General features: G+C 38.8%; 1 protein-coding gene across 1 annotated transcript in view; it reads right to left on the bottom strand.

The window, feature by feature from the left end:
• Window positions 1–23,238, bottom strand: part of GNAI1 (G protein subunit alpha i1) — a 91,303-nt gene extending 68,065 nt beyond the window's left edge. Inside the window, exon 1 of the mRNA XM_028120762.2 lies at window positions 22,909–23,238. Coding sequence (XP_027976563.1) covers window positions 22,909–23,026 — 118 coding nt within the window. The 5' untranslated portion in view covers window positions 23,027–23,238. The remainder of the gene's footprint in view (window positions 1–22,908) is intronic.
• Between the last annotated feature and the right edge of the window lie 487 nt (window positions 23,239–23,725).

Here is a 23,725-nt window from a genome sequence, read left to right as displayed (position 1 = left end):
CATTGATTTATGTGTCTGTTTTTATACCAATACTACACTGTTTTGATAACTACTGCTTTGTAACATAGTTGGAAATCAGAGAGCCTGATATCCCTAGCTTTTTCTTTTTTAACACTGCTGTGGCTATTTGGTGTCTTCTGTGCTTCCATATATATTTTAGGATTATTTTTTCTAGTTTTGTGAAAAATGCCATTGGGATTTTGATAGGGATGGCACTGAATCTGTAGACTGCTTTGGGTAGTATGGACATTTTAACAATCTTAATTCTGACAATCCATGAGGAAAGAATATTTCTCTGTGTCTTCCTCAATTTGTTTCATTAATGTCTGATAGTTTTCAATATACAAGCCTTTCACTTCCTTGGTTAAAGTTATTCCTAGCTATTTTATTCTTTTTGATGCAATTGTAAATGGGAATTTTTTTATTAATCTACTTTTCTGATAGTTCATTATTAGTGTATAGAAAAGCAACAGATTTTGTAAGTTGATTTTCTGTCCTGTAACTTTACTGAATTTGCTTATTAGTTATAACAATTACATACTGGAGTCTCTAGAATTTTCTATATATAATCATGTCACCTGTAAATAGTGAGTTTTACTTCTTCCTTTCCAGTTTGATGCCTTTTATTTCTTTTTCTTGCCTAACTGCTCTGGCTACGACCTCCGAGACTATGCTGAATAAAAGTGGGAAGGGTGGGCATCTTTGTCTTATTTGTGAATTTAGAAAAAAGCTTTTGGCTTTTCACCACAGTGTATGATGTTAGTTCCATATATGGCCTTTATTATGTTGAGGTGGAGTAAGTGTACTTACAATGTGTACTTGGGGATTTATTTCAGCTTACAAAGTATACTTTAAATCCCTCACTCACCACTAGACCCAAGGTACAGGAACCTTCTCTTGTTTTCTTTCACTTCTTACAACAGGATACATGGCACACAATAAGCACACAGTATGTGCTTACAGACTACAACATTCGCATTTAAGACAGGGGAAAAGTGGGAGAATTATGCAAATGAACATGGCATTCTCTAAGCCCTGCTCCAACAGTTCTTTGTTAAAAGATGACTAAGGATAAGCTTCAACAGACTTGCCTGCTCATACATACATTAGCTTTCTAATAGTCTACTCAGTGACAGTGAATTTTTTTTTCTTAAACATCTAACTACATAACTCTGTTATCATTCTTTCTGGAATGCCATTGCTACTTAAAATTTCAAAACCTCAATTATAATCACTGATCTTTAATAATAAAGACACCAGCCTACTCACTGACTTTGACACCTTAACGCTTCTAAGAGTGCAAAGTCTTAAAAACTAGACTACATAAATTATATTTGAAGAAGGTAAGTACATAGGAGTTTTTGTTTAACCTTGACGAAATCATGTGATTTCAAAATAAAAACAAATACTCCTAACAACCAAATTCTGAAATCACTAAAAACCTTTATTGTAGACTTAGCACACACACACACACACACCAAAAATTCATTTTTACACTTTATACAAGTCTGATAGAAAGAGAGAATTGGGGGCGCCTAGGTGGCTCAGTCGTTAAGCGTCTGCCTTCAGCTCAGGTCATGATCCCGGGGTCCTGGGATCGAGCCCGGCATCGGGCTCCCTGCTCCACAAGAAGCCTGCTTCTCCCTCTCCCACTCCCCCTGCTTGTGTTCCCTCTCTTGCTGTGTCTCTTTGTCAAATAAATAAAATCATTAAAAAAAAGAAAAAGAAATGTAGAATTGGAAATTATTTAAATTGGCAATACTATCTAAGAAAATTTTGTTTCCTCTTCTATGTAAGAAAAAAACAATTCAGTCATGAAGAAAATATCCAAAAAGCAAAATAATTTAGGTGTTTGATTAACAGCAGCTCTGAATGGTTTGTTCTTATTCATGGCAGGAGACTCAAAGCATTAAATTTTGTTTTTACCAAGGAAGGCTCAATAATTCAAAAGTTTCATAAGCCTACTTACTGAGTCAATAATTTTGAAAAATTTCTGTACTTTGGTTAGAAATACAACATTTATCCATATAAAAATGAATTCTCAAAAGCAGACTAAAAGAGAATAAAAAATAACTGACCTATTTATTTTCATAATATTCAATAGGTATTTTTGCTGCAGTAATATTTCTAAAGATGAATCTATATCTTATAAAAATAACCTACTTTAAAAAATATTGTATTTGTAGCTTAATAAACTGTAAATCCAAGTCTTTCACAATTAGACCCCAGAAATAATTCTGGAACACAGCCCAGAAAGCTATTCCTGAGGTCAAAGCTCTAGTTACAATAATTGAAATCTTTCTAAGTTCTTGCAACTGAGAGAAAATACCAATTTCAAAAGATATTTTATAGTTTTCTCTCAAATGTAAAATATACCCATCATTTGCTTTAGTATAAAGAAAACCACCCTAAACAATTATGTAACAATTGAACTTTGTTACTTGTTAACCATAAACCTAAATAAAGTTACTCTAGTAAATAATATAAATTATGGTAGAAATTTCTTTATCTAAAAAGTACCCAAATAAAAAATGAAAGCTCCAGATAATTTCAGTATAGAAGTTAACATACACACTAGAGTTCACAGAATCAGGTTCTATCACCCCATCCCTGCCACTCTTTCCAGGGCAAATACCCAAGACTTTGGAAAAGATTAAAGCTTTATTTCTAAAAGTCCATGTGCAGTGAGTTCAATCCTACCTTACCATAACTGTACTAAACCCAAAATTTGACATATTTTCACAGGGGCTTAAAAACACACACTTAAAACATTTACAATCTAGAACTCAAACACAAGACATTATAATCATAAAAATAACAAAATAAAGGTGTGCCTCTTTATTGCTCTTTAAAAAAATCAGTTTAGTGAGTATATAAACCTGATTTCCATAAAGCTTACATAAGTTGGCTGCATGAAATATTTCTAGGAATTGCAGTGCAGGAAACAGAGTAGATGTCACAAAAGATTAAGAAAACTAGACAATTTTCTAAATGCAAGGAAAAAAAAGTATTATATTCAGTTCACAATTTTTTTTTCCTCTCCTTCTTGCCCAAGGCACAAAAGACAGATCTGTTTTTTTGTATTTTCTGAAGCACCCAGGGCCCTGTTTAAGGATGGTAAGGCCATTAACTAATACGACCCCTCAAAATAAGCTGACCAGAAGCACTCCTTTGTATATTTATATTTTAGTATTTTGGATGAAACAAGCTGTCTATCCCAAGCACTTTTGAGTTGTTTATTAATCATCTCTTTTTCTTCAATTGTATCAGAGCAAAAATACCTCCAATATATCCCTGGTTAACCTGTAGGAAGGGAAATGGTCTTAACTTCAATTTGATAATCAGACCTATCAGTGTTCAAATATACTTCCAAAGTTATTAGAAAGATACTGTACAAGCATTAACTACAGCTTCCCATTTTTTAAGATACACATATTATAATCAAAACCTTAAACCAGGGATGTAAAACTATGTATTATGCCTTTATCAAAGAAAAAAAAAGGATGCCAAATTAAAAAGAATACTTGGATTCTTTTTGAAGAGTACATCAGACGTGACAAACTTGATTAATTTAATCGGCCCTCTTAAGAGTCTCTTTATCATCATGCTGTGGCCAGCTTGTGAATGATACGGATATTTTTACTTTGTGGCATAGTCTGAAAAAATTAACATTTCAGCTACTTTGGTTAATGGGGAAGTCATTGACATAGAAGAAAGTATTTCTAAAATATAATAATCCACATTCATTCTTTGCTAAATATAGTTTTTAAGTATAATTAACTCTTTCTTCAAAGATTCAGGATATTTAATTATACCTGTATTTCTAAAATATATACATATATTTCATTTTTCATTTGAAATATTTCAGCCCTAGATAAAAAGATATAAAAGATGAGACTGAATCTGTACTAATCTCAGACTATATCCTAAACTTGGTTTCTCACATTTTTTTCTTTTTTTTTTTTTTAAAGATTTTATTTATTTATTTATTTGAGAGAGAGAGAATGAGAGATAGAGAGCACGAGAGGGAAGAGGGTCACAGGGAGAAGCAGACTCCCTGCTGAGCAGGGAGCCCGATGTGGGACTCGATCCCAGGACTCCAGGATCATGACCTGAGCCGAAGGCAGTCGCTTAACCAACTGAGCCACCCAGGCGCCCTCTCACATTTTTAAAAAACAAAACACTGACACTATTTAAATGTACAGGTAGGAGTTATTCTCCCCTTTAAAAAATCCAGTTAAAACACCTGATTATGTATATCAGTTAATACTGGTGTTTTAAGTTATAGTTATTAATTCTTTCAACATAAGATATAACTGTAATTTATTCAACCAACATTTACTGAATGTCCACTCTTTACCAGACTCTGTCCCCCTAATGGAGGGAAAATACCCTTTAATTTCTCAAAAGCAAAAGTCCACTTAATATAAGACGAGGATAGAAGTTTACTTTAGATCTAAGAAAGTACTTGACAAGCAATATACCAAGAGGGTTAAGAACCTGGAATTTGATGAGACAGACAAGACCTAGCCTGGCCACTTACTAGTTGTACAACCTTGGGCAAATTACATATCTATCTAAGCCTCAATTTTGATTTCCTACTTTGCAACATGAGATTAATATTACCTACCCCAGTTCTAAAAAATTGAAGAAACAGGGTCCATGAAAAAGAAATGAGAGGCAAAGAAAGGAGAATGAAGAACATAAATACAAAAGTAGAGAAATCAACACAATATAAACATATCAACCGAATATTCTTATTTGTGCACTTTAATAGCTGAAGGGCTGAATAGTAAACAGCTCTGAACTTAAAATTCAAGTGCCTCTCCTTGTAAGTTCAAAGCCCACCCCCAGCATTTATTCCCCCCATAACTAAGGTTTCCTTTTGCTTTATTTTGCCACTAAACTCCTTGAGGGCAGGACCCATGTTTGATGCTTGTTTGGCTCCACACACTTGACAGAGCCCACAGTTGACAGTAGCTAAAGATTTATTGAATGATATCTGCATTAAGGTCCCCATTATCCTCATGTATAAAATCAGGCTACATGGTAGGAACACCACTGAGCCTTATTATTCATGATACTCACAGATGATTCCTCAATGAGGCATTTATTCCAATGAAGGTGGGAGCATCACAGGAATGAGGGTTTTACAATAGCTCAATTATAGAAAGTGGAGGAGAGAACTGAGACATCTTGCGGCATTTGGTAGTATAGGCATGCCAAATGCAAAAAGTAGTCTCTACCGGATTCATATCACAATCGGCACAGAACAAACAAGTAATGTTCATAAGAACTGTTTAATTTGTAAACTTGTAATTTTTTTGGCTTTATGACTGCTTAGAAGTTAGAAACATGTGATTTTTACACCTAGTTATGTGTTGCATAATTGTATGAAGTGATGTCACAATGTATGTAGACCATTAGGAACCTGTAAGAATTGTTTCCTCTTTATTAAAGACATAGATATTATTCAATTTTGACAAACACTGTCCCAAACTCAGCTCATAAACACACATGGGCAGGACTGGAAACTGGTAAGGATGGAAAGGTATTCCTAGAAAGAAGAACAGCATGAGCAAGGGTATCAAAGATGAGAAAGCACAGGAGGTCCTCAGAGACTGCCAAGGGATAGTCATGGGAAATATGAAAAGGCAGGGTAGAAGCCAAACCACAGAAGCTCTTGAATACCATACTAATAAACAGGGTGATATTCTGTAAATAACCGGAGCTATTAAAGACTTCTGAGAAATTACTGATAAGATCAAAGCTGTCATTTATGAGGACTAATTTAGAATGGAGGGCAGAAAGTGTGTAGGTAGGAAGACCAGGTGGGAGGGTATTACAGCAGATTAATTCATGTGAAAAAATGGGAGGAGGAGGAGGATGGACAAGGCAATGGAAATGAGAGTAAACAAGGCTTGGGAAATAACCAGATGTGGGAGCACAGAAAACGAAGATGCCAAAACTGCGATGAATTAGCCTATAACAACAAAACTTCTGTTTACTTATGAAATATTTCAGTCATACAAAAGTATCCAGAAAATAAGAAAACAAACATCTGGGCCTCAGAAGATGAAAGCATTACAGCACCCTAGACACCTCTCCCTCATCTACTTCCCTTTCTCCCTTCCTTAAAATAACCAGCACTCTGATTTTGATGGTTAGCCTCACCAGGCACTTTCTTATACTTCCGTATATAGTCTACCTATAAACATATGATACAGTTTTTAAGATTTTTTAACTTTATATGAATGGGTCATAGAGCCTATCATTTTGCAAACTGCATATTTAACATTGCCACTGAGATTTATCACACTGTTTCCTTTCTCTGTACAGTATTTCATTTGTATAGACAATTTCATTTTTAAGATATACTCTATTCATTCTTTCGCATTTAGTCACACCTGATGATGAATAATTTAGGTATTTCAAATTTTGCTCTTACTAGCAATATCGCAGGGAACATTTTTCTCACTACAGCTACTATACTTTCTCTGGAGTCTGTACCTGGGAGTGGGATTACTACCTCCAAGGGATGTGTATCTTTACCCAACATGCTTCTAGCAACTGATGTTCCCACCCAAAAGGATATTAAAGTTGTCCAGCTCAGCATTTGGTGTTGTCTGATTCTGAGAAGCATGAAATGATAACTCATTTTAATTTGCATTTCCATCATAATAGGTGGTACATAGCATGCTTTTTGCCCCACTTTGTTCATGGTGCACACGTCATCAATGTTAACAGGAATGAATTAATCCATTTTGTCTACTACAATTTGCACTTGTTCCTTGTTGTTTAAGAAAGTCTTCTCTACTGCTGAGAAAGTTCTCGGGTTGTATATTCTGAAGGCATATATAATTAAATTAATACCAAAAAACCATTTGTCAAAAATCACTCAAGGCACAGTTACTGACCCAACACCTTAAGCAACTCTAAACCTTCTTACTGAACTTGAGATAAAACAAGCAATGTACGTCCAAAAGCAACAAAATCAAGAAGCACACAACAGGAAATCATATGCAACAAGTATGCAAAGTATTAAAGGGTAAGTTCTGATGAATCTCAAAATGGACAAGACTCACTTCTTTAGAACAGACTGTCCTTCCACCACCCCTTCGCAAATTAGATTGCAGATTAAAGTAACAATGTGAAGCCATTTTTACTCATCAGTTTAGTACAGACAATTACAAGAACCCTCAATGCTAATGAAGGTGAGGTGAAACAGCTGTCTCACATGCCACCCGCAGGGGTGGGAACCAGAATACGCGGGGAAAGCAATCTAGTTGTACACATCATCAGTCTTAAAACAGTTCAAACCTTGTAACCCAATAATTTAAGGAAATAATTAGGAATACAGGCAATGACAGACACATAAAATGCAGTCCTCATGGCAGAATATCTGATTATAAAACTGAAAGACCTCAATTTTCAACATTAGTGTGATTCAATAAATTATGCAGATCTAGAAGATGGATTAGTGTAGGCACTAAACTTGAGATATATTTGGAAATATTTAATGGTAGGTAGATACATAAGCCACAAAAGTACATCGTTATATACATATACAGTATCATTTAAACTATTCAAAATGCATAGAGGAAAGAAACTTACTCAAAGGCTTATTTTCCCAAATATTCAAAGAACACATGCAATACTCAATAATTAGACAATCAGCCTTTGAAAATAATTAGATACTAGAACAAAAGAGAGCGGTGCCTATATTTTCTTCCTATAACACAATAATGCTGTACATAACTAAGGATATTCAAGTTACATTGAGATATTAGTAACATCTCACGTAAAGCTCAAGACTAAATGACACAAAGCATGTAAGGCAATGAACATATATGCTGTCGCTGATGGAACAGTCTGATAAAAAAAAAAAGGCCACTTCTTCGTTAAGAGATAATAAGTAAACTATTTTTTGATACTAGATGTATAAAGGTTTTGGAAGCAGCACCAAACTTTTTTGTTTAACAGAGCCTGACAGCCCTTTCTTTCCTTGGCCGAGGAGCGGGCGCCATGCCACGGCCCTGTACTGCTGTCCCGCCACAGCTGCCTGGACCTAGGAGGATCGAGTGTTTGACCAAAAGGTAGCCCAACCTCCACCTGCCAAAGGCTGAAGACTCCACAGCTGAGGACAAAAAGTGAGATGGGCAGATCAGAGTTGTCTGATTTTGGAAAACAAATTAAGAGTTTGAAGCAGTGAGAAGTATAAACTGAGCATAAAACTTATGGAGGAATCAGAAGGCTGGAAGGAAACCACCATGGCAAGGCCACCAGGTCCAAAGCCAAAGGCACAGTCTTGTTCCCCACCCACCAGCTTTAAAGTTTCAGTGTTGGGTTTCCTCTGAGATGTCTGCCTCAGAACACACTCTGTGCCGGAGCTAGCTTGAAAAGTATCTCCTCCTAACACAGAAAAAGCCTTACCTATAAACGGGGGTATTCTTCACAAACCATGCCAAATGTTTACTGTGTCTACCAGCACAGATGCCATTTTTATAAGAGAATAATACATAAATATTAAAGATAAAATTAGAAAAACAGATGATAGTTAGAAAAACTTTGTGAATATTTTACGCCCAAGAAAAGTTGCAGACTCTATCTTTTATGAAGTCTCTATACTGAAATTATCACACCACTGTTGCATTAAAGTATGCAACTATCTTGGATCTACACCATACAATCCATTATTAGAAGAAACATACTCAGAATAACAGAATCAATATATCATAACAGAAATGCTCCAGCTGAATGCTTCAATTTAAGGCATACACATATCCAATTTTAGAATCTTAGTAACAGTAAACTAAACCTTGAAAATGCTGCAAAGGTAAATGATAGATATGTTATTAAAAACCTTTCTTAAATCACAGACTACAAACATGGGAAATAAATGACAAGTAAGTCACATCTCTATATTCTTACTCAAAATGTCCTATCAAATGCACTGAATATCTTGGTTGCAAAGTTATCCATATAATATTTAATGACTAAAACTATCATAAATCTAAATAATCTTAACTTTCAGAAATCCAGAGAAACCATTATGCCAACTGATTTCTAGAATACCACACAATTCTGAAACTATTAAAGTTGAGTTCTCAACTTAGTCCCCCATGTATATGGGTTCATTCTGTAAGAACTTTACAGCATTTTCTACTTTTATTCAGAAAAAAAATAAAAATGAATTGTTTATCTGAAAGACTCGTTCTGATGCTTGAATTTTCTAACACTTTTTGTTTTGTTTTGTTTTTTTAAATAACATTTGCTCACTGATTAACAAAAACATACACATACCCAAATATAATTCAAAATCTACACAAGTCTATGAATTATAAAAGTTCTGCTGACTGGCTCTTCAAATATAGCCACGACTAAGAGTCTGTTAAGAGTTTTCTATTCTTCAGAACTACTCATTTTATACTGGTTACATTTTATATCGGAGTTTAAGTCATCTCAAAAGACTGCTAAAACTCCCATGGGCTACGCTGTTGGTTGATAACTTTTCAAGAAATTAGTCCTAAAATTCTAAGCATCGCCATGTGCACAGTATAAATTATTCTGGAGTTCCTTACTAACTCCTTGATCTGAAAGCTTTTGAATAGCTTTTGGCAAAAAGCAATAAAATTCAACCTGATGTATAAAATGCAGTCATCCAAAACAAAGTTAAAATGATCTACTACATAGGCATAGTAAGACAAAAGGGAGAAGAAACCCAAAACCCGTTTTCTTTATCCTTAAATTTATTAGTAAACAAGCCAAAATAACCATATTGCTTTTATCCTGTGGTAAAACACTTAAAGAATATTTCCTGTATTTTAATTAATATCTGCTTCCCAAAGACTGTTCCATTTCCAGATACCTAGATAATGCAGGCTATAACATTGGCATCTATAAATATTTATTGAATGAATTTACACATTTCGTAAGAACCAGGTGTCATAACTAACTTAAAGCCTAACCAGCAAATGAAAGCAGAAGTGATAGATCATTTATGCTATATTTAATCACAAAATGTTTCATAGTTTGTAGCACCTGTCAGTAAATATTAATGTAAAGGATAGTTTTCTAAGATCAGAATTGCCTTTTAAAGGCAATGGAAATCATGTTGTATGTGAGGCCAGATTAGGAGAGATGAGGTTACATAAAAATAGTACAATCAATTATTTCAAGACCCACGACTATAAACTTTCTCAGAGTTTGCAACCATCCTTGATTTACTTCTGAGAAAGGAATGTCATCACGAACATTACCAGATGAAAATGTTCATAAAAACATATTTATAAGGTCACAGTCAACCTGACCTGAATAATCATATCATCAAAAGATGAAATCCACTTTAAAAATTCTTGCTAAATACACAGAAGATTCATTATGACTAATTATAGTTTTTGATCACTCTCCAGGAAGTGCATGTTTCCATGCAAGATAATATCAAACAGTTTTTCTCAAAATGCGCTACTAAAAAACCATTTCAGGTTAACATTAAGAGCTTAACTATATAAGTGTTACAGGCTTTACATATGCACATGTACATATGTGTATGTATAAATTACAGTGAGCTCTTACTTTGTGCAAAGCATTGTTTCAAATACCTTATAGATGAGGTTATGGGAGATTTCACAAATGTGGCAAAGATGGGATAAGTCTTGAAAAATGCTTATCCAATGGATAAATGGAAAAGATCCAGGAAGATCACCTACTCTAGGATTCTGCTTCCCAAAGTATGCACTGGCCTGGGGATCAGCGGCAAAGACAGCCCCTGAGAGCCCATGAGAAATGCAGAATCTCAGGCTCCATCCCAGACTCAGAATGAAAATCTACATTTTAAAAGTTGACAACTTATTTCTATGCACATTAAAGTTAAGAAGGGCTGCTTTAGGAAAATAAGGTGAGCAGACCTGGACCAGCAAAAGCATACAAAAAGGACAAGTATGAAAAGACCTAACTTCAGAGCAGAAATGTAAAGAACAAAAGCGGATGTATATGCTGGTAATATTTTGAAAATTACTGATGTGTTTTTTTTTCCTCCTTCGCATTTACATGCATAATGGGAGAAGAGGCAGATGGGGTGCCTTAGTGCCATCAGATGAAAATGGATGAGCACAAGTGGTTTACTTTCCAGGCATCGCGTGGCAGAGACCATCAGCCTGGCAACCGTAGCGTCATCAGTGGCCTAGTAGCAAAGGCAGAAGGGAGCTAGGGATGAGAGAGGCCGGGAGTCACCTCTATCTTGATATCCCCCTCTGAGCCATGGTTTCAGAGGTGACCAGTATTGCAGAGAAGATGAAGAGACTGCTCAAGGCAGAGGGTCTGTGTGAGATCTGGGAGAAGAAAGTCACCGAGGCAGGAACACATCTACGCAGCCTGGTGGAGAAGTGTGGCTGTGCAGAAGGAACATCTGAGGTCATCTCGCCATGGCATATCTGCACCACTGTGAAATGCATAGGACAGATAATCTTCCACATGCTTGATGTGACCAGAGAAGACTGAGCACTCAAGGTAGCCAAGAAAAAGCCTGGCTACCAGTATTGGCTTTGCAGCAAAAGGCTGCCCAGGAAAAACAGATCAGGAGGTCCATAGCATCCATGAGATACAAAGGAGGGGCAAGACCGTAAGAGAAACCATCCCGGCCATGAACAAAATGAGCCATAATAGACCAATAAGCAGTGGATGCTGGCAGGCAAGAAAAAAAAAACCCGGCTGCCAGGAACAGGGGCACCATGGAAATTAATGAAGAAGTCCAGAACAGTACTGGGAGAGCCAACCCACCACACACACGCACGCACATACCCCTCATCCTAAGCAGAGACCACATGAGCAAAGGGTGGCGAGAGGCAAAAAAAAAAAAAAAAAAAATGCACAGGAATGAAGGGAAACCTTAAGTTCAGTATTGCTGGATGATAAAACGCGAGAAAGGAAAATAAGCAAAATATTTAGAAAACAAAGTCGAGAGAACTTTTGACTAATGAGTGTGAAAGCAAATAAATCAAGGATCGGTGGTGCCACCAACTAAAACAGAGGCAACAGGGAGAAGGAGGAAGTGGCTGGGTAAGTGGGTGAGAGTTGGCGCCTTCCGTTTGGAATATTGCGTTAATAAGGTAAGTAAAGTAAACCTGCCCTCTACCCTCACCCCACGAGACTAAGAGGAAAGCTACAGCCAACCTGGGGTGCACAGGATTCACAAAGACAATGTGCTGGTTAATATGTGCTCAAAACAGGGGCGCCTGGGTGGCTCAGTCGTTGGGTGTCTGCCTTCAGCTCAGGTCATGATCCCCGGGCTTGCTGCTCCGCGGGAAGCCTGCTTCTCCCTCTCCCACTCCCCCTGCTTGTGTTCCCTCTCTCGCTGTCTCTCCCTGTCAAATAAATAAAATAAAAAATCTTAAAAAAAAAAATGTGCTCACAATAGAAAATTACTAGAGGACGCTATCTACCTACAGTGACATACAGTCAAGACCCTACAAATATGTGAACCCTAAGAACTTTATATAATAAATTTTTCACAAAGAGACTATGAATTAAGTATGGTATGATGAAAGTGACTTTTTTAAAAAGCTAGAAAATATTAGAATAAACTATTTACAAAAGGTTAGAGTTTCTAGAAATACAAATATTACTAATAAAATAAACAACTCAGTATGCTAAAAGGCACATTAGTTTACTGCTAAATAGATAAGGTGAACAGAAAATATATAAGTAACCAAAAAGAGAAGGAGATTAAAAAAAAAAAAAAAAACCTGGAGAAAAGTTGAGACAGGAAGTTAGAATGAGAAGCCTGACCTAATTATAAAACAAAAAATCCAGAAGACAGAGACTAACCATAAAATAATCTCTCTCTAAAAAAATATATTTGTATGGATTACATGAGTGCCTGTTCTATTTCTCAATATTCCTATATAATTGAAAAATAACTTTTTAAATAAAAAGCAGTTTAAAGAGCGAATGTAAAGTGAAAAAGTAAAAATGGGAATGCAGCCTCATATTTTGAAAAGGTCAGATGGAAAATGAAAGAGTTAAAATGATTTAAGGACAGCATGGACAGTTTTGCTTGGATTTTATTATTTTTAATGCTAGGCATGACTTGAGAATGTTTATGGACCAGGACACAGGAGTCTTTAGGAGAAATGTGAGGACGGCAGAGAGAACCAGGGTGGATGGAAGGTTCTGGGAGGCAAGAGAGGATGAGTGAGTGGGAGTGCACAGCACTGGCCTTGATGAGCACCAGCTCATCAGTTCCAGCAACTTAACTGACCAGACTGACGACTGGTTTACAGTCAGAGCACATCCCTTGCCTATAATTCTTGATCTTGTTGCTGATTACACTGACTGCTCAGTTTGTGAAAACTCAGTAGATCAATTTTAAATTGCACTGAAATAAATTTAACTCTTGAAATTAGATTAACTTCAAAACTACCAATAAGAAGGCAGTTTTCTTCTAATTCCTATTATATTATATTGATCTTAGGGGCCATTTACTTACAGGTCCCATGCTTCTTAAATATCATGAAAGGCTGTCAAATAAAAGACATGTGCCCAAACAAACAATAAATATTACAATATAGATAAGTAAATTACTAGAAAAAAATTTAGACTGTGCCTTAGAAAGGCAAAGTAAACAGAAGAAATTCCAGGTAATTCAAGGCTAAGTCTTTAAGAGACTCCTCTGAAATATTATTAAAAGAGACAAATACTATCATAAATTCAATGTTTCATTGTTTCTATATCAAGGTTACTACCACTTCTCAAGAGATGCTACTTCTCTCTTAAAAGTAAATTCATGGTCATTTTAGAGTTTTATTAGGAATCGGTTTGAGTCATCAGTACAGAAAGTTTCATAAAAGGTTTTTAAAATTTGGGGGAAGTAATCATAAATTCCCCAGAGAAATGGCACATTCATCTGAGTCAACTCAAATAATGTTTCATAACTTACACTAACAGCCTTGTTTTATTTTCAAGAAAGATAAAAGGAAAGTTTGCAGGAAATTATTACATTTATTCTAAAAATGGGTAATAAAAGGGAGAGAAAATTACATTTAAATCATTTGTAAAGTTTTCCAATTACTTAAAATCTACTCTCTCTAGAATTCCTAACAGCACAGATATTTACCTGGTCTTTTCCCAATGGGGATACTGTTAACAGAATGCCAAGTCCCACAAGGAAGCCGTGGCTGGATCAGAAATTAGTAATTAAGACTGATTTTATACTTCTTGATATCTTTGCTATGTACATACCCATTGCTAAGAAGAGCCAATAAAAGGATTTAATATCTATGACCATAAATGGATCAAACTGGAAGGAGACAGAGAGGGAGGGCTGACTCCAAAGAGTCTCTGAAGTATTTATCATAACAGCTTATATTTATTAAGAACTTCTGTGCCATGTATTATTCTAAGTACTCTGGATGTATTAGCTTACTTTGTCCCCCAGCCCTATGAGGTAGGTACATTTATTATCCAGAATTTATGAGAAAAAATTTTAAAGCTTAAAGAATTAGGATAACTTGTCCAAGATCTCAAGGAAAACATTTTACTGCCAGAGTTGTAGGTCAATCGCCTTTCCCTGTGTAAAGAGTCTCTGGATAAAGCTAAATAAACGCTGGAGGGCTAAAATTCCTTCTATGTGGAGACTGTAAGAAAACAAAGTTATAGATAGCAAAGTCTCTTCTAAATTGCAGGTTTCTATATAATACAGAGCTTACAGCCAGGCAGGATCAAAAAATAAGCTCAGAAATGCATGGAAATGGACAGATTTATAACCACAGTAATTTCTGAGATGTACATGACCACCACCCTCATCTGTGATCAATAATGAAGAACCCCAATGTTAAAGCTCACCTCCCCTAGTATCAATTATTATACCATTTCTTCCCTATCTGCCACTATGAGGAACTACTTTTATGTATATATTTTATTTCCCTAAGTAAATCGTAAATTCTCATAAGGATTTGGTAAACCTAAGGCATAACTCCAAACCAAAAACATACAACGCACTTTGCAAATGCCACCAATAATTCTTGCCACATAAGGACAGGCAAGACATAAAGAACAGACTTTGGTCAGTTTCTGAGCACCCTACTGGCTCCAGAAAGCCAAAGTTAACAATCTCATTGTCCTGCTGTGAAAGATATTATTGTGAGAATACATTTGATGCCACATCATATGACTGCATGCATTTTAAGAAAGCACTCAAATAACATGTGAAATACCAATGCAGGGCGCCTGGGTGGCTCAGTCGGTTAAGCGACTGCCTTCGGCTCAGGTCATGATCCTGGAGTCCCGGGATCGAGTCCCACATCGGGCTCCCTGCTCGGCAGGGAGTCTGCTTCTCCCTCTGACCCTCTTCCCTCTCGTGCTATCTCTCATTCTCTCTCTCTCAAATAAATAAATAAAATCTTTAAAAAAAAAAAAAAGAAAAAAGAAATACCAATGCAACAATCCTGTTGAAAAAGTGTCCACAAAAAAAAAGTGTGCAGAATACACAAATATAAAAATCACATTTCACTCTATACCTAATTTCCCAGGAGTCATAACATCCTTCTGATCATGCAACAAGAATTAGGTATCCTAAATTAACTCCAGTTTTTAGAAGAGTGTGAATAATAATGTAGTAGGTTTTAGTTACGCTAACCAGCAAGATATAAAAGAAATAAATGAGAATACACTGGGCCAAAACTCAATAAAATTATCCAAGGCACAAGAAAAATGTATCAACTTTTTCACTTTAAAAGATTAGTCAAAATTAATGTTCAATTATTTAACTAGGCAATCATTTAATCAACATTTATGGAAGGACTACTCTGTGCCATTAGATGATAAACAAGTCGGACTGGATTTATGCTCTGAGGAAACCAACCCTAACAAGAGGCACAACAGATGATAAAAAAGTAAATGCACAAGATGATTTCAAAATGGTATAATTAGGAAGGGAGAGGAAGGAAGACAAATTTAGACTAGATGGTCAGGAAGAACTTCACTGAAGCAGAGGCAAACAAAAATAAAAGTCTTACTCTGTAACACTATGTCTGGAGTAAAATACCATGGGTTCAATATGAAGCACTAGAAACTGGTGATTTTGCTGTTACCATGATAGTCACATAAATTGTAAAGGACTGAAGAAAATGAAGTTAAAATCATTCCGCATGTTCTAAAGTTATACATGACATATCAATGATGCTGCCACACACACACACACACACAAAAAAAACACCAAAAATGTGGAAGTGGGTTTGGAATCAGGCAATGGGCAGAGGCTGAAATTTTGAGGAACAAAGTAGAAAAAGCCTGGATTGCTCCCAACGCGCTATCAAAAATACAGATGTTAACACCTATATGAGCATATATTAGAGAAAACATATGAGATCTCAGAAAATATTTTCATTGCCATGAACATGCTGCTGACAGACATACGGATTTTAACAGTGCTGCTGGCGAGGACTTGGATGTAAAGGAGGAACATGTTATTATAAACTGGCAGAAAGGGGATCCTTGCTACCTAGTGGCAGAAAGCTTAAGTGAATTACGTCCTATGGTTATGTGAAAACAGAACGTAGAAGCTATGTACTTGGGTATTTAGATGAGAAGATTTCCAAGCAAACTGTTGGAAGGTACACGCTGTTTTCTTGCTTGCTGGTTATAGTAAAAAGGGAAAAGAAAAAAGATAAATTAAGAGAGTCCAAAATGAAAGAATGCTGTCAGGTCACAAGAATTCTACAGGCAAGAAACCGGGTGATAAAATTACTCAGCGGCAAACATGTGCTACCTTTCATTAAAAAGGAAGGGCGGAGTCTAGCACCTGGAAGGTGGAGCAGGATCAGAGGATTATTCCCAGGTCTTGAAACCTAATGTAGTTTGGACAGTGCAGGGGACTGGATGACTCCTTTTCTTTGTTCCACTTTCTTTCTGAACAGGAAGACCTATAACTGGATACTCTGTGCTGGTCCCACCATTATATTATATGAGCAAATGACATGTTCTGAAGTTTCACAGGTTCACAGGTAGAGAAGAACTTTGTCACAGGATGGATTATACCCAGAATCTCACCCAAAGTGAGTTAGATTATGAGATCTGGATGAGATTTTGGACACTGTGCTGATGCTGTCATGGGCTGAGACTCTGAGAGATGCTGGAATTCGGTAAATGCATTTTACATAAATCTTTAGCAGCCAGAGGGCAGACTATGGGAGGCAGAGTAAATAGCTCCCAAAGATGCCCACGTCCCAATCCCTGGAACCTGAGAACATGTCACCCTACATGACAAAAGAACTGTGTAGATGTGATTAAAACAAGCCTCCTGAGGTGAGGTAGTTATCCTGCATTATCCAGGTCCAATGTAATCACAGGATCCTTGTAAGTGAACGGACCAGCACAAGAGCAATGCTACATGAGAAAGACTCTACCAGCCACTGCTGGCTCTGAAGATGGAGAAAGGTCCCATGCGCCAGTGAAAGCAGGTAGCCTCTATATAGAGGCTGGAAAAGGCAAAGAAATAGATTCTCCTCTGGGACCTTTAGAAGAAAATTAACCCTGCTGACATCCTGATTCTAGCCTGGTGAACCCCATTTTGGACTTGGACCTCCAGGAACATAAAGTTAATTACATTTTACATTGTTTAAAAGCCACTACGTTTATGGAGTGAACATCCACCTTAAAATGATGTTTGCCTTATTTCTGGTAAGGTTTTTCATTAGTATGTAACAAGTTATGACAGAAGGCTAAGCACTTTACAAGCTTAGGTGCTGCTGCCCTTAGTTCATACAGCTCAAATGCCATCTGGGATCTGAGCTTCCCCAATGTCACACTGTGGGAAGTCACACATTGGGTAGCTGCAGGCCAGAACAGGTGACCAAGAAATACATGACCCAGAAGTGCAACAGATACATTCAGGTCCTCCCATGGGAATCTATGGTAGTTTGAACTTTCCAAGGCTGAGGCACGCGTAAGAAAAACAGTTAAGACTGTGGTTGGATGCTCACTTTTTGTTTAAAAAATCATAGTAATCATTCTCAGGTTTAAATAACATCTCCCACTAAATCCTAGAAGACAAGCATTATATTTCCAAGCATCTACTAAATCCTATAACATAGGCATTAGATTTCCTATCACTGATAAATTTAACAGGACTCATGCTCTTTATTTATGGTTAAAAGAGGCCAAAAATAAAGATTACAAAATGAGATGTACAAAAGAAAAAAAAAATGTAAGGAATGACATAACAACTGCAACATAGCAGACTTTCCTCCAATGCATATCCGCTGTCATTTTTCTCTAATTTCCCTAATTTCTCAAATAATATAAGGACTGTGAAAGGTTCTCACAAAAATCAAAAAGAATTCTTAAACCAATTTGCTTTTAGATACCATGAGCTTATTTTGGTCATCACATGCTGTTAACACTCCTTTCTAGTTTACTTTGTTTGGCTGGATACTTATTCCCAACAATACTGAAAATGGCAAAGTATATGGTTTGTATTCTAGGTTACGTCCTAATTCTACACTAGGTATTAACATAATTAGGAACTCCTTAAGCACATGACAAAGTAAATGGTTGTTAGGGATGTCTACAAGTACAGCTTACAATGATTCTGCCCCTGAAGTGTCCACACGAGTCAGAGACACAGGCAGGGCACACAGCTAAACAACACTAGAGACGAGAGTGCAATATGCTTCGCCATATGCCAACTGTTCCTATCTGGAGGAGGAGGGTGCCCTGAGGAGAAGAGTGTAAGGGTGGAGGGAGGGAGGTCTAGAAGAAAGTTTTTATTGTGCAGGCAATGGAGAAGTCAACAAAGGTTTCTGAGCAAGAAGGAATCAGCGTGACAGGAAGAGTAAGCTAGAGGCAAAAGACCAGAAGCTGGAAAGAAAGCCTTCTGGACTCAGGTCGCCAGAGACATGGGAGACCTTGAAACTACAAATTTCAAGAATGAGAAACAGAAGATACAGAAAAATCAGCCCTTTCAAAACACACGTTAATACCACCTGTAGTGTCTATCAAAGTAACTGTTAACCTCAGCTAGGTGAGTGAGGGAGAAGCACAGAACCCTTGTTGAAATACCAGGTCCATTTATTCAAGGAAATGGGACTCCTGACATCTAAGATCCTGAGCCAATGCTAAGGAAATAGCTAAAGCCATGCAAAATCCAAAGTCCTGCAATGCCAGAATTTCCCAACAAAGGAAGTCACAGGGCAAGTTTAAAGGGAACAAAAAGATTAATGATGTAGCTTCTCAAAGAGCTGGTTGCTGGTCGCAATGGAAAAATATTCACCAAGCAGAAGAGAGCTTATCCCTCACCTCATTTTCACTCAACCTATAACATTTAAAACAAACTCCAGAAAGAGAAAGGGTGTGGATTTTTGTCTGTCTGTGAGGATGAGTGGAGAGGATAATGAGGTGGAGTAAAGGAGATTCAAAACTCAGCTTCAGAGTGAAATGAATAATGAAGAATGGATGAAAGTTTTACTTTTGTATAATTAACCCTTTACATCTTTGAAAATTGTAACAATATTTAAGAAGCACCCATATGCATAATATAGTCTTACTGAAAAAAACAGCCAAAACCTAATGATACAGCCCTTAAAAAATGATAAACCGTAACATCCTCAAAGGTATGACAGTAAAAAATGTTTTCTCCTCAGGCAATTAGCCATCTATAATGGACAGAAAACTTTTGTTATAAAAATAAGTTTTTCTATTTAGGATTTTATTCTCATACCAATGCCTGGAAACTAAACTTAAAGATTTGAATCACTCTACCGCTGACCTAATTTCCCTTAGGTCAATGATTAGACTAGATCCTCTCTTTTTTAAGGCCTAACTCACTGTTCCTAATATGGATAGTGAAATATCTGATTTTTAAAAAAATTTAAAATAACAGACACCCAGTACCAAATTTTTTTTCTAATAATGTGCATCTCATACCTAAATCTCTCAACCCAGATGTCTAAAAGACAATACATACACGCCTCAAGAAAAAAATGCAATACGATGAACTATTTAATATGATATCTTAACTATACTTTGGATGCTTTTTGCCTTAAATGGAAAAAATTCATTTGGTGAAAAAAATAAAATTGAAGAGGAAGACGACTTGATATAAATGGAAGTGACAGTGGTTATAGAATACCTAGAAAACCATTTTGTATTTCCAGTTGATTCAGTTGTGTTTTTTTTTTTAAGATTTTATTTATTTGAGAGAGAGAGAGAGAGAGAGAGAGAGAGAGAGCGCGTGCCAGAGAGACAAGTGGGGGAAACAGCAGAGGGAGAGGGAGAAGCAGACTCCCCGCTGAGCAGGGAACCCGATGATGCGGGGCTCCATCCCAGGACCCTGGGATCATGACCTGAGCCGAAGGCAGATGCTTAACCGGCTGTGCCATCCAGGCGCCCCTCAGCTGTGTTTTACATGGAATGATTTCATTGAGTTAGTTACACATACGACTTTAAACATCCAAAAAAGAACCAAAGGTCAAAACTTCACTGCTAAAGACAAATTAGGAAAAAAAAAAATGTTTTGAAACATTCCAAGAATAACATTTATGAAATAAGCCAGCATTTTGTTTATAGGAACTGGAGTGCTGGGACCCTGGGCAGAAGGGTAGCTAGCGAAGGAGTAAGATCAGGAGGAAGAGGAGGGAGAGCTGGGCCAACAAGACAGGGTTACAAAGGGATTTCTACAGAGAGAGGAGATGCTGGGGAAAGCCAAACACCAAAGCTAGAAAGGACAGCTGAAGGAATTCAGTGACCTAAAAAATTTTAAAAATCATTCTGAACTCTTTCTAACATTAGTGGTATAGAAAAACAAAATCTCGTAATTTCTTCTGAAAATCATGACTCTGCTACACCTTCCGCATAACTCTCGTTATAGCTGGTTGCAGAGGTGCAACTTTTACTTTTCTACATTATACATTCAACGGTACTTACTTATTAATCTAGGCTCTCACCAGAGATTAATTTTTACCCCCAGGGGACTTTGGGGACTATCTGGAGACATTTTCAAGGATCAAAGGTTGAGGGGGCTGCTCTTGGCATCTGATGGGTAGAGGCCAAAGAACATCCTACAATGCTAAACATCCCACCCGGTACCAGACAGCCTGCACAACAAAGAATTACCCTGCCTAAAATGCCAGTAGCGCTAAGGCTGAGAAACACTGATTTCTTCTGAATATAGGCAAAATCCAACTCCTCTGACCTTCATCCTAGTCCATCTCTCTCCAACAGACATCTAATTAAAGCATTTTTCAATTGCTTTAAACATGGTGGATGGCTGGCTCAAACTAGAGTCACACTAAAATACACAGAAAGAATACATCAGGGCAGGAGCGCAGAAAACTGCAAGAAAAGAACTTTGTAAGCTTCCTTCTGTTTCATTTTTGTCTCAAGCACATCCACATCAGAAGAGAAACATCTACATGTTTCCGTATCGAGGTGTGTCTCTTCTATGCTCAATACACTAAAAATACACTGACCCAGGCAAACAAAATATGTTATTAACATAAAAACTTAGGTGAACAGCATTACTGAGAAAGATTTATGTTGGGGGCAAGGGTAAAGAAAGCCACCCGGGTCTTTAAAATGCAATGTTATTTCACAGTTTGCTAGCAAAATGACTCAGATCATTATTACTTTTAGTCATGCCAAGTTTGCTGCTTCTAAGCCTACTAGTAATGGAGAAAAAAACCCCACCATTTTTCCTGCAGTCATTAAACCAATGAAACAGAAGCTTACTGAAAACAGGTTTGTGCAAGATCTTTTATCATAACTGTTCTAAAACAAAAGCAATCGCTGGAAGTGCAAATGAAGATTCTAAGAAATCCTTCCCCTACCTCAAATAGCTACAGAGTGTGTATGTTGGGGATGGGGGGCAAACAAAAGAAAACCCTAACTCATAGATCTACAATCTTATGCTGTGAATATTTTCCTAATGTATCCCTCAGTCAGAATCCTGGCTTACTATTTTTTTTCTTTTTCTTTTTTTTTTTTTTTTTTTTGGTCTCTCCTTTCAAAAAGCTGGAAAAGACCTCCACATAGCGTTCCACCAAGAGAACAATACTAAGAACAAATAAAAGCCTGGCGTGTCCCTGGCCAAACTCATTCATCAGAAACCGTGGCAGCTGGGAGAGAATTGTTTTCCGCGTGACCCTTTCGCACCTTTCACATAGGTTTCTCCCCTCGAGTACCTGCCTTACCTACTACTGGAGCAAACGTTACCCAACTTCGATGGTTTCCACGTCTCCACAGTAATAAAAATCAAGCACCCAGCAGAGCCTACTTCCTTGGGCAAGGGAAATATAATCAGTGCTCCTTTTACACTTACTGAGTCGCCACAGGAAGTTAACAGGAAGGACACATTTCGAGCCCACGGAACCTCACAAAAGGTGCACTAATTTCACAAAGCGAGGCACTCTTGACAGGGGAAAACCACCACCGCGATACGACACCGCGTACGAAGGGTTTTCAAGGGGGGAGGGGCGGTGTGGTTTTGTGTTTTGTGTTTTTGTTTTTCCTTGCCGCGAATGCTCCCTTTCATCTTCAGAAGGCTGAGCTAACTTCAGAGAAACCGGGCTTACTCGCGACCCGCTCCTCGGCTCCTCGCGGGGTCCACACCAACGCCTGTGAGTGAACTGAAGCTCCCGCCCCCCCCCCCCCCCCCGCGCGGGCGAGTTCTCACCGGCCAGGGAGGAGGGAGGCAGGAGGGGACCAGGGAGAGGAGCACCCGCCCCGGCTCTGCACCGCACCGGCCCGGAAACCATCCCCCAGCGCTACAAGCCGCGCTCTCGGCCGCTCTGACACGTCAGCTCTGGGTTTCCAAACGCGAGGGGCCAGCAGCGGCCACCTCAGGGCGCCGCGCCCAGCAAGCCGCTGCCCGACCCCAGGGCCCTCCCTCCCCGGGACGCGCCTGGCCGCCCTTACCGAGCAGCAGCAGCTTGACCTCGCGCGCCGCCTTCTCGCCATCCTCACGGAGGTTCCGGTCGATCATCTTACTCCGTTCCACCGCCGCCTTATCCTCGGCGCTCAGCGTACAGCCCATTGTGCCAGGAGCGAGAGCTCGCCGCCGCTCCCTCCACGTCCGACGCGCTGCCTTCAAACACAGGTGAATGCCTCCTTTCCGGGCGCGGGCGTTCGAACACCTCCCGACGCTGGCCACGAAACACCCCCACCCACTTCCTAAACGGAGCGAGGAAAGCGCTGTCTGCAAAGGAGCGAGCTGCACCGCGCGGCTCTTCCCCGCGGCCGGGTTCCGCTCCTGCGTCCCTCAGCGCCCCCGAAGTCCCAGGTTCTCAGGCTCTGGATACGCTGGCTGCCGCCCTCCCGCTGGTGGCCGCGCCGCAGCCTCAAGAAGCCCGGTGGACCTCGGCGTCCGCGCGCCGCCGCGGCCCCGCCCCTTGCCCGCCCCGCCCGCCACTCCACGACCCCTCCCCGGGCGCGCTCCCGCGCACGTGCCCTCGGACAGCGCCCCCTCGGACGGGCGCGCGCGCCCGCGCTGCCACCGACCCCGGCGCCGCGCAGCCCCCGAGGGCCCGGCACCCCCGCGCGCGCCCCTTGGAAGCGCCCCCGGAACGCCTAACTGCCCGGCTCGCTCCCCTACCTCGCTCCCTCCGTGGGAGTGGGTTAATTTCTTCCCTCTTACTCACACCGCGGGATCTGTGCGGACCTGCCCTTTCGGGGTGCGGGTGGGAGAGCTGCCAAAGTTGGAAGCTGAAAAAAGCCAGTGCTGGGCGTTTGAGCA

Source organism: Eumetopias jubatus, unplaced genomic scaffold, assembly GCF_037043125.1.
Source record: "Eumetopias jubatus isolate StellerSeaLion01/CBP00866 unplaced genomic scaffold, mEumJub1_p1.0 scaffold_14, whole genome shotgun sequence".
In the NCBI taxonomy this organism is placed as follows: domain Eukaryota; kingdom Metazoa; phylum Chordata; class Mammalia; order Carnivora; family Otariidae; genus Eumetopias; species Eumetopias jubatus.
The sequence above is the reverse complement of the archived record's forward strand: the minus strand, read 5'-3'. Positions and strand labels throughout refer to the sequence as shown.